We start from the raw sequence: 11,945 nt of genomic DNA, 5'->3' as shown, positions 1-11,945 counted from the left end.
CCTGCTGGGAACTAGCACTGTGGATTCCCCAGTCTGCAAACAACCCTGCACAAAGCCCTGCCTAGGTTTTGCTTCCAATCAGAGCCTGGAAGCTCTGCCATTGCTGAGGGCTCCCTCTCCAGATCCTCATCCGACTTCACTCCATTTGTGCATCTGGCCAATTGGCAGATGTGCCACAGAAGCTGATCACAGACATTCTCTAATTTTTCTGGTACTGTGGCCTCTGTTGTATGGGATATCATCTCTGGAACTTAACCTTGGGTTCAAAACTTTGCGTTGATTCAGGCATCGGCTTTTTCTCACTATCCCCTCCCCCCTTATGAAAACTACTAACTCATTGATAAGTTCATTGGTCCAACTGGAGTTTGCTTGGAATTCTCCAACCATTTAAGTCATGCCCCCTCATCACCCCAACTTTGACATCATTCACCTCAGAAATGAAAATGCAAACACAGGTAGACATTGTAAACACAAATATACCATTTGCTTTCACGGGTTAGGTTTTATAGGATGAAATGCCAGAATTTTGATATTTATTATCTGAAATGGGTTTAACATTTGGAGAAATACGTTCAAACACATATCCCTGGAAAAAAAAGCAAGCTGACAGGTCAGAGAACAGGGTGTAGGCAGGAAACATAGGCTCAATTTTGCTGCGTGTCAGGCAAACGTAGAAAATTGGGTGCTTTGGAGAATAAAGAGCTTGCTGATAGGGTAAACACAAAATACAAGTCGATTTCCACTTCTTTATGAGGGCCACAAGATAATCAATTATACACATATATGACTACAATGTTAATAAAGAAGAAATATTATATTTTATTTAGTACTTTGGCCAGATCAGCTCCCTGGAAGGGATCATAGGTTTAAGAAAGAACAAGATGCCATGATCACTTCCTGACATGGTCACAGTTTTCCTAATTATTTCCACTATCCTGCTTTGTTCTTTCTGCAGGGAGGGTGACGAGAGCTTTTCTATCAGGTCAGTAATGTCTGGTTCTTATCCAAATAGTCCCCCTAATAAGAATGAGAGTTCTCACAGATTGGACAACCACTCTGCAACATTCCTGAGAATTGAATAATATAATAATCTTGAAAGTCAGCAGAGTGGATTATCCATTTTTTTTTTTTTGGACTTGAACTTGTGAACTTTAACAGTAGTGCTGCAAAAAACAGACAGCAAGTGTGCAAGCACTTTGCTCAGTAACCTTCCATGTAGACTTCGCATCTTAAATACACACAACTGAAAAACAACTACAATTATTTTTGAAAATTATATACAAACCCGATATTTCTTTTGATTACATATAAATACAAATTAACTATTTTTTTTCCTAAAAAGTGGTTATAATAGTAAATAAATACAAAATAACTCTGACCATTATACTTCATGTGCTGGAGTTGAACCCATATAAAATGTACAACTAAATACATTTTAAATCTTTAAGGAATAATTCTCTGATTAAAATATTTGTTTTCCCAACTTCTTTTCGTAGATATAAATATATTTTCAAAATAGCTGTGTTTTTTTTCCATTCCATTCCATAAATAAAGTCTTCATTGGGAAATATTAAAGTGTCAGCTGGTTTTGGGGGGGTAACAGGGGGAGTAGGGTTTTTTTTTCTGTTTCTAAAATATATTTATTTATTCATTTATTTATTTATTCTTGTTGTGCTAACGACACCCGCAACCTTCCACAACCATGTCCTGATAGTTTTTCAGCACAACCTTTTCATTTTCATCTAGGTACAACATGGAGATTGCGCTGAGCTCAGTGGGGACACAGCATGCCTTAGGGATTTTGGAATTCACAGAGTTCACCAGAGTCTGTACTATGGCATGGTTAGTGGAGTTCAGGTGATCAGCCAGGGGAAAAGGACATTCCCCGTGGCAGTAAAAGGCATGATAGCCCGGAGGTGCCACGATCCAGTCATTCCACCCCACATCGCTGAAGTCCACATACAACGGGTGCCTCTTGCAGCTGGACTTGAGGCGCTTCCGCTGTTTGTGTTTGGCCTGACGCTTTTCTCGTTTGTGGAGTGGATGTCCTTTTCCATCGTGTCCAAAAGTCACCAGCAGTGGCCTTATCTGTGACCAGCTGTGTTCATCTTGGTGCAAAGACCTGCTAATCCTCACATGTCTCTTGGAGACACCTGGCTTCTCCTCTAAATGGGCCACTTCCACCACGAATCCATGGTTGGTGTGTCCCTGTGTGGTCCACCGCATCACAGCCGGGGTGACATCGAAGCTCTCCCACTGACTTGTGTTCTGACTCACTAACCTCGTGTCCAATAGTCTGGTCACAGGAAATTTCGAGCTGGTTGCTGCAGGCTTTATAATTTCATAAATATTAATTCGGTGCTGGAAACTACTATTTCCCAAAGGTTCCTGCATCTGTTCGCGAAAAATCTGGAGTTCTGCAGATGTGAGAAACTCATCAGTGGGGACAGAACTTAAATTGAAGAAGAAGCGTCGGGCCGTTTTCCCACTCATTTCTGGAAGTTCTTCCACGGCTTCTAGTTTGATCAACAAGGAAAGAAAAGGGAAAAGCATTTGGTAAGAGAGACGACAATGGTAACTTAATTCCTTATGAGCATTTAAAACTTCAATGCATGGTTTAAGTTAAACTACATACAAATTTGCAACCAGAAATTAAAAATGTCAGGCCTAGAGATACAATGTCTGCTCTCCTGACCATGGCCCTGGATTTACTGCTTAACACTATTAAAAAAAAAAAAAAATTAAAGTGAAAATGGAGTCTCTTTTCTCTTTTCTATATGGCCACATTAACTTTGTAATTGCTATGTTTTTAATCCAATGTATGAACATAGCTTCTAGGTAGCTATAATAATGGAGGAAATAGTGAAACACTTCTTTGGAATTCACAGACTTTAAGGGGAAAAATGTCAGCACTGTAGTTAGTAGAGGGCTAATGACTGAGGAGTTGAGGAAATTACTGTATTTCTTAACTAAGAAAACGAGCTTTAATGTCAATCCCTTAAGAAGCATTTGCAAACATTACTCTACAATTTAGATGATTTACAAATCTCAATATACAGATTTCAGTCCCTTAATTAAAGACTTTGAAATTCAACATCAATAATGACATTTTGCAAAGCACACCCTACCATTTTGCTCAGAACTCTAGAGACAAAGGCATTCACAGGGATATAGTTCTTCAGAAAGGTATGGGGTGGCACTAGGTCGCTGTAGTAATTAACAATAAAGAACTTCAGGAGAAATCACTTCCTACTTCCTGTTCTCTCATATCCATCTTATCCTCATTCAAAATAACCTCTGTGTTGATACAGCAGTGCTTAGACTTTGGCCTGCACATCAACTGATCTGGGAAGAGGCCTGTGGTCCTGCATTTCCATTAAGCTCTTAGGCAAAGGATGCTGTTGTCTATGGACCACACAGTGTCAAGGTTTAAAAGGATGCTTCTCATACTCAAGAGTATATGGATGAAGGAGGTAGTCTGGAAAAGCATCTTTTACAGAAGACGCCCTAATGTTGACCAACACATAAAGATTCAGGCTACGGTAAGCTAGCCAAGGACTCAAAGGGGAGTCTTCTAAAGCTCTTCTAGTTGGACATGAAGACTACAGGCCAACTGAGCTTCTTTCACAGTCCTCTTGCATCTGCTCACCAAAAAGTTCTTGGCGATACCTTTAGAGAGCCACTTATGTTCTGAACTCCATTATCAATTAATGGTACTTTAGGGCAGGGGCATTCCTAGAAACTATGAAGGACTGTAGTTAGCTTCTGTTAGAAAAAGCCTGCCATTGCCATTCTGGTGTCCCTTCATGTTTCAGCCTAAGGCACTTCATCGATAGAAAACGTAAAGCAGTAGCAACATCCCCTAGACTCTAATCACAGCAAATCACACTGGCATCTCCTGACTTTGGCATGGCAATCAGCACATTATTTCCTGTACAGACAGAGTGTAGAGGCCAATTACCCAGGGCATCCCACAAAGTGCTACATCAGTCAACAACAGGGCTCAAAAAACATCACAATGGCAACAAAATCCCAGAATCCCAATTCACAAACAAACAAAAACAAAAAAAGGAAAAGTGACAATCATAAGTGCACTACACACAGACACACTGTGACATACACAGAGACACATACAAGACAAAAGGACAAAAGGCAAGAGGTGAACCCCAAGATAAATATGGAGACATGACATTGAAGTAATGGAATAATATCTCACTAAGAAATAAAGCCAAGTTTGGACCATATGAAATTGTCATCTTTCAACTGGAAACATAGATACAGCACCCCCGGTGGCCTATCACTTTAGAGGTAAGAAGTATTTTCAATAAGTGGCCTTCACAGAATACAATATACTACCCAAGACGAATGGCAAGGGAAAGACCCATCTCTAGTCTTCCAGCAGCATTTCCACCAGCCTAAGCCTTGGGAGACCTTATCCCATCCTTTATACCAAGGTACCCAACATGACTGTTCATTGAAATTATACAGAGAAGTCAAGAATTTACAGAAGACTTCAACACAGGAGGCCAACTGCCCAGGGTCAGGATACACAACACCTTTTCTACTTCAAGGGACAAGTTTCGACCTCTTCTTGAGGGTGGGAAATTGAAAATCTTTTTAAATAAAGAAAATTATAGGAAAAGACCTCTACAAATTATCACAGCAAGCCTGGGGTTCTGAAAATACAGAGTAGGTAATATACACTTTTTGGAGGCTGGAATAGCTGTTAATTCTCTGTAAATATCCCTTGTTGAATCAGCTGAACTTGCTAAGTGATTTCAGGATTCTGACTTGTCTCCAACCTGAGTATCAGCCTCCTTCTTTTTAACAAACTATAGGAAAGGGAAGTAAGTGGAACAGCCATGCCACTCTAGTCTCTTCTAGAAACAAAGCCCAGATTTAATGTTCTACACTATGTTGATTATCCCTCTACCTCAAAATAACCCAAAAGATGGCTACGGCCACTTCCTAGACAAAGGAATAATACGATATAAAAAGTCACCATAAAACAATAGCTCTATGATAAATGCTTTCTTTCCTTCCTTCCTTCCTTCCTTTCCTTTTCTTCCCTTCTTTCCTTTCTTTCTATCTTTACTTCTCTTTTTCTTTCTTTTTTCTTTCTGCCAAATCTGAAGCCATCACCTTTCTATGAACGCTCTTACAAGAAGCACATTAAGAAGGAACCATGATTTTCTCCATTTTGTGAATGAATCAGTTGAGAATTCAAAGAGGTTATGTGACTTCTCTTAGATCACAGAACTGTTAACTTGAGTGTACTGCCATGCCCAAGTTCTAGCCATTGGAAGGTAGTATCTAATGTAGGAGAGAAATAAATCCTAAGCAATAGTACAAACCACTAGGAATTGGTACCTGATACCATGGTAACTGCAGAATGAGTTTTGCCCTGAAGATCAAAACATACTTGCCTATTGCCCAGCACCCTTTAGATGCAAACAAAGCTAAATGAACAGAAAATTGAAGGGGCACAGCCAAATGGGACACCAGACCTTGTTTAGATCCTGCTCTCTGTGGCTACTTGTTTGCCCTAAAGTAGAGTGAGTTTCATTTCAAAAGTTATCATTAAGCTTGGAGGGTTTTGCAACACTTTTTGGACAGAAAACATTCCTCCATCAAAACAACAACAAGCCTAAGGCTATTCCAGATCAGCAGCTGCATCTCACGCTGCAACAAGATTCAAGGGGCTTTGGGCCACACTGTGATTTTCTACAGGATAAAGTAAATGACATGCCAAAGAGGAAGAAAGAAAAGGTTTAAACACACAGAATTAAGGTTTAATTTTTAAGGCAACAAAGGAAGTGGCAGGGAAGGAAAGCAGGGTCTGGTAGTTTCTATTAACCTGATGAGGTCCCTGTTCTCCTGAGCATAGGTCCTACTGGGGTGGGAGGGTGGAGGAGGGGAGGGATTCTCTAAAGACCAAGTGAAATGCCCCAAGATACATGTAGAGAGGACAAAAGCAGCTTGGAGAGGTCAAGAGGAATTCAAAGGATCCACTGACAAACAAGAGACACTGAGAACATCAGTGGCAAGGAACATCTGCAAACTGAGCAACTGTTCGGCACCCCCCCAACCCCCACCCCTAGGGTGTTTGTAATCACACTGCAACAGCCAGAAGTAGATAGGAGCATTCCTGGATCCCCACATCCAACCCCATGCTGGAATTTTGGATGTACCATGCTTTCTTCACCACAAGACAGAGCTGTACCTCGAAATGCCTTAGCCTGCGGCTATTTTTCTAGGCAGTTGCACTTCTGATAACAGGATTTCTCCCTCTTTGAAAACTTTAGTCATAGGGCCATACAGCTTGTTTATTCTATAAAGGAAAAAGAAAGACCGCGCTCTCCATAGTCAGAAGAGCAAGCATGAGATCCTTCTGTATGTGATCTGCCTCTAACGGAGAAGTCTCTGTACGGGCCAATGGAGTCAAGCAATTTCAAACTGTTTTTCAGTGGCAGCCAGTTGGGGAAGGTCTTCAGTGACCTTTGGGTGGGGTTGGAGGGTGGGGATTCAGCAAAGCTTGGGCTCTCCTGGATAAAATCTATGGTAAAATGGTCTTAATGTTCAACAGGAGATTTGGTCTGGAAGAATCTGCCTCTGGCTGAAAGACTACCACGGTATGTTTTATCTTATCATGCCATTAAGCCACCTTCTAGCACTCAGGAAATAGCCTCCTACCAAATAACACATGGTGTATTAAGGTTTTTCTAGTGAAACAAGGATGCTTAGAACAACCATACTCTAGGATACTCAACAGTGTGCACAGTCTTCCCAAATGCCATCTGTCCCTGATCAGGACTGAAAGGAAGTGTTTTTCCTGAAATTTACAGTAAAAATGACATCTAGTTGCACCAAGATATAAAGTTAGCACAAGTTTATTCTCAGCAAATCGATAACTTTCTATACAGTTTTACATCAGAAAAATCGCTTTTAAAACTACAATTTTTTCTTATGAACTGAAGCTCACTACATTTTAAAATAAGACACCCAGGCAGTGCTTTGTCTGTGTTCTTATCAAGCCACTTCCAATGGAAGAATAAGAAGAGGTAGATTTTTTTATTGACAAACCTTTCATTTTAATTGACTTAAATGATTAGCTTAGTTAAGATAAAGATAAGATACCCCCTTCACTTTTTACAGTTAAAGAATAATTCTCACATTAGAAAAGGCTAATAAACAATTATAAAAATAAATGGTTTTCCTGCTACATCTCCAGAGGCAGTGGGAAAATCCTCTGTGCTGGCTAGTAGGTTTTTGTTTGTTTGTTTGTTTGTTTTGATCTACAAAAACTTTCCGATGAGATGAATATTAACCCGGAAAGATTAGCTAAGCCCAGAATCACCTGGGGGTGGGGATAGGGGGTTGGGGTGAACACACTGGAACCTCCCTGCTCTCAGTGGGCAGACCCTGAGGAGCAGAATGTGGTCTCACTCTCTTTCAATACTGAGCCTTGTTCCCAGGAAACCCTAGACACCAATTTGAAAGAGATGGGTTTCCAGTGCCCTTCATAACTGCTGGCCGCCTCAAGGAAGATACATCTATGTGACCTGCCTGTGGGACTTTTTCCTACTATCAACCAGACTTCTAAAAGTTTGAGTCATCCCTTTTTGGGGATTGGGGTTGGGCTACCATTTCAGAGCCTAGATTTCTACTTAAAATTTATCCCTTCAGCAAGGCAAAGCAAAACTTTAAAAGGGGAACCAGCTCCCCACTGTTCTATAAATTGCAGCTCACTGACAGACAACTCTGAATTCTTCTAGAACTTGAAGGAACTGATATTCTATGGAGAATGCATTAAGCCGAAAGCACATTTAAAGTGACACACACAGAATTGAGCTGGGACATGATTTTTTTTTTCTGCTTTAAGAACATTGGTGCAAGGGACTTTCAATAGGCCTCTACAACCTTTCTAGCCCATGAAATTTCTGATGAAGTAAACAACATTATTCTACCTTAGGAAATCATATTTATATATTTTTTAAAACCCCATTGCCTTGCCTAGAAAGGTAGCAGGCAGTGGAAGAAAAAGCTTTTATCTATGGAAGAAAAAGCTTTTATCTAAAGGCTTGCCCTGTCTCCACTTGGAGACTTAAGATTTAAGCAAAGAACCGAAGGTCATTGTGGAAACAATATGATGAATTGTGGAATTGATCTCCCACGGGGATTAGATAGGGATTCAAAAATCTTTCAAACTAGGCCCAGAGGAACAGTAAATTTGAATGCTTTGGGGCCCTGGATTTGATTTGTTAATACTATCTCTGAACAATCTGCCCTTGGCTCTGCCTAGCTTAAAACTCCAGCGTGAACATAAGTCATAGATCTGAGCTTCCAAACAGATTTAAGGAGCCCCAACTCTGCCTTCTGTGGAATTCTCACACATTGAGCTGACTAGGGGTTAGCCAGTCTCTCACCCTCTTCCCCATCACTCGATTTCCCTCCAGTTCTAGGGGGAGGAGTCTGTCTTCTGGCTAGCTGCCAGGAAAGGGTGCGGACTCACCAGTGGGGAATCCCTGGCTCGGGGCCACAGAGGGGACGGCACAGAAGCAGAAGGGCCGTCCACTGTGCTAGCGGAGGCCCGGGCTGCCCGCCGAGTCTCCGCCCGCCGTCCCCGCCCCGCCACCCGCCGCCCGCTCACCTTCGTGATGGAAGCTGCGCACGGTGTTGGCGCGGCTGGCTGCCCTCTCCAGCCGGTGGTCTGGGGCGGGCGCTCCCGGCTGGCCCGAGTGCCGGCGGTACAGGTCTAGCATATAGGGGGGCACCACGACGTCCTTGCTGGGGGTGGGTCTCTGCTTCAGGCCAAACATGCTGAGCAGCCTCAACTCAAACTCGCTGAGGACGTCGTCCGAAGGCCGGGACAAGGGGCGGCCGGATGCCGCGGCGAACTTCTTGCGGCCCAGCTCCGGAATGAGGCCGGCCGCGCCGCCCAGGAGGACCTGGGGAAGCAGCAACACTAGAAGACAGCGGGTCCCGGCCACCATGGTCGACCTGCGGACAGGGCCGACGTGAGTCACCCACGTTCCCCGCCCAGTCCTCCGCCCGCCCCCGCGGCCCCGGCTCCCATTAGGGCTCGCTGGCCTTCTCCAGGATGCCCTCCTGGCATGTCATGTTCCCGGGCTACAGCCTGGATGATCAAGAGGATGGAGAACCCCCACCCCCCACCCCAAGTCCTGGCCGGACTTCTCACTTGGGGCTTGGGCTTAACTCTCAATAAAAATCAATGACCGTCTGTCCCCTTTTCTTGTGGCACTAGCTAGGAATGCCAGTGTCAGGAAGCTGAGAAACCCTAAGTTGGTCGGACACTGCATCCCTTACAAAACTATACTGTGCAGCGCTCATTTGCACATTAACAGACACAAATGCACAAGTGACTTCCTTAGAGGCGCTGTATACAACTTCCTGGTAGACGAACATATCAAACTTGTATATTCAGTAAGCGCTACACTCAAGATTACTACTAATGACGCCACTTGCAAGTTGTGGCCTACGCCCCTAACTTCAAAGTTGACCCGCAGGCCACCCTGTCCCCTTTCCCAGACCCCCGTGCAGTCAAGAAATCCACGCACCTTCCTGCAATTATCTAAATAGGTAGTGTCTATGAATGCACGTGTAAGCTATGACACATCCGCACAGTCAGTAAACACACACGGAGAACCCCAACTTTTAGTAGCTTCCTAAATGAGACCTAGTTCTTAAAGGTAGCCAAGGATCTCTAAGGCTTGGAGTACTGGTCGGCAATGAACTAGTGAAATCCACCGGCCATACTCTCTAAATGGATTTCTGCAAAAAAAATTAAAAAAAAGAAAAAAGAAAAAAGAAGTAAATAATTTTTTTTTTTTTTTGGTAAAGCCCAAAACAGCCCTGATAATGTATCGAAAATTGGGGAGGAGGAACGTGCTGGAGGAAGGTAGCAGGCCAGGTGGGCAAGGCAGAGGGATCTGGGGTTTGGAATGCCTGACCCCTCTAGGGATCCGCTGCACGTGCACCGGGAGAGGGTATGTTTATGTCCGCTCCACCGGTCCTCGGAGGCGCCCAGCGCCACCGGGCGGGAAGCGGTGTCACCCGCCAGCCCCAGGTCCGGGCCCGTGTCCTCTACCTTTAGGAGACCGCAGTCCGTCTAAGAAGCACTAGGGGGCACGTCCATTGAGAGAGTCTCCACATGGAAAAAGCTCTGTCCGAGGGACCTGGCGCAGCGACTGGGCTCCTGTGGGCTTTCTTCGCTTCCTCCTTCCTCTCCGGGTGTTCTCCCCGTAGGGAACCGTGTCTTGGGGTGGGCCCAGCGGGCTGAGGAACAGAGAGGTGATCGGGCTGGAGGCGGCAAGACTGGATCCGCCAGGCGAGGACACCGGCGCGAAGTGGGGAGCCCAAGTCACTCTCCCGGCAAGTTCAAGAAGTCTCCAGCCAAGTGCTGACACACAGCCTCAAGCAGGGGGAGGAGTGCGGGGCAGGGACGGGAAGGGAAGGCTGAGGCAAAGCTGCTGCTGTCGTCCTCAGGGACCAGCGCTGGCGGGGCGCGGGGCCGGCTCCGGGACTCGCCGGGCGAGGGTCGGACGTTCTGCGTTAGCTGGGCCGCGACCCATGGCTCGGGGCAGCCATCGTGGGCGAAGCCGGGTCCGGGCAAGGGCGCAGCAAAGATCTGGGTGGCGGGCGGGCCGCCACTCCGCATCCCTCAGCCTGACTCTGGCGCACCCCCATCAGCGCTCGCCAGCGGAGTCCGCACGGCTGCGGCGCCCCGGCGTCCTGGGGCTCATTCTCGAGAACGATCAGTCGCGCGTCCCCGAGTTGCCAAACCGGGTGACCTCGCGCTCCGAGCCCTCGGGCCAAGTGTCTTTTGTGGCAGCCTGGGGTCCACTCACTCTTCGGCCCGCTCGCCTCGGGCGCTCACTCCTGGGTCGGAGTGGCCCCGCATTAAGGGTAAGACTGTGCTCCGGACTCCCGGCTCTTAGCGTCGGTCCGCGACTCTAGCTTCTCCCGGACAGCCGAGGCCACAGCGCCAGGCGCGCACAGTCCAGAGCTCCAATCCGTGTCGTGCCAGTCCCTCGAAGCCACGGGGGATCCTCGCGTCGCTAGTCCGGTGGCCGGTGTCGGCTAGGGAGGCTACGTCCGGGGCTGCCAATCCCGGGCGGGCTGTGGGAAGCGCAGCGGCGGGCGCAGTGCTAGCAGGGCTCTGCGCGGCAGGGCGAGGACTCCGGCGGCGACGACGGAGGCGCCGTGGCGCGGCGCTCGCGGCTTTTAAAGGAGACGCCGCCTGCCGGCTCCCTCCCGGCCGTGGCCGAACACCTCCCCCTCGGAGGCGCAGCGCGCCGGGGATCCCCGGGCGGGCGGGAGCGGCGCGCAGGGGTGTGGACGGCGCGCCCTGCGGGGCGGCCGCGGTGGAGCGGGCGGGGCGAGCGCGCGGCCGCTAAGGGGTCGCGTCCCGGATGAGTGAGAAGCCGACCCCCGGGACCTGGATCCGCGCCCACAAGCTGCCAGAGTCTAGGGCAAATCCAGGGTCCGCTCGCCTCTGAGTTCCCCCAACTGGGCCAATAGTCAACTTGAATTTGAAATGTTTAGGTAAAAAGCACATTAAAAAGAAGAAAAGAACTTAGAAGTTATTAGACATTTTGGCAAAGATGTGAGCAAACGCTTCTGTGGTTTGAATGGTGGGAAGAAAATGTCGAGAAATAGCCGATACACATCTGAGCATTATTACATTTTATAAATATTCATACATTTATATGCACCCATGCGCATATATTCAAATAAATGAATCTAATAAAAAGACGCATATATTTTATATGTATTCATTTATGTAAATTATAAAAATAAGGGTACAGGTTTCTGTACATAGATATACACATGTAAAGTGGATGTCCCTTCCAGTGGTGTGTGTGTGTGTGTGTGTGTGTGTGTCCATGTGAGGGGACAATGAGAGTTAATAGAAGTTCTCTTTA

General features: G+C 46.2%; 1 protein-coding gene across 1 annotated transcript; it reads right to left on the bottom strand.

Moving 5' to 3' along the window:
• Positions 1 to 492: 492 nt before the first annotated feature.
• On the bottom strand, positions 493 to 11,287 carry Bmp2 (bone morphogenetic protein 2). Its single transcript, XM_031372010.1, has 3 exons — positions 10,109 to 11,287; positions 8,651 to 9,000; positions 493 to 2,516 (listed from the first exon to the last, which is right to left on the bottom strand). Exons 2-3 carry the CDS (start codon positions 8,991 to 8,993, stop codon positions 1,675 to 1,677), a joined length of 1,185 nt encoding a protein of 394 aa, XP_031227870.1. The 5' UTR covers positions 8,994 to 9,000; positions 10,109 to 11,287; the 3' UTR covers positions 493 to 1,674.
• Positions 11,288 to 11,945: the final 658 nt, after the last annotated feature.

This window comes from Mastomys coucha, unplaced genomic scaffold (genome assembly GCF_008632895.1).
Source record: "Mastomys coucha isolate ucsf_1 unplaced genomic scaffold, UCSF_Mcou_1 pScaffold15, whole genome shotgun sequence".
Classification (NCBI taxonomy): domain Eukaryota; kingdom Metazoa; phylum Chordata; class Mammalia; order Rodentia; family Muridae; genus Mastomys; species Mastomys coucha.
The sequence above is the reverse complement of the archived record's forward strand: the minus strand, read 5'-3'. Positions and strand labels throughout refer to the sequence as shown.

Coding starts and splice junctions, on each gene's coding strand:
- Bmp2 (XM_031372010.1), bottom strand. CDS start 8,993: ATGGTGGCCGGGACCCGCTGTCTTCTAGTGTTGCTGCTTCCCCAGGTC. Junction 2,517..8,650: donor GCGCAGCTTCCATCACGAAG/GTGAGCGGGCGG, acceptor TGATCAAACTAG/AAGCCGTGGAAGAACTTCCA.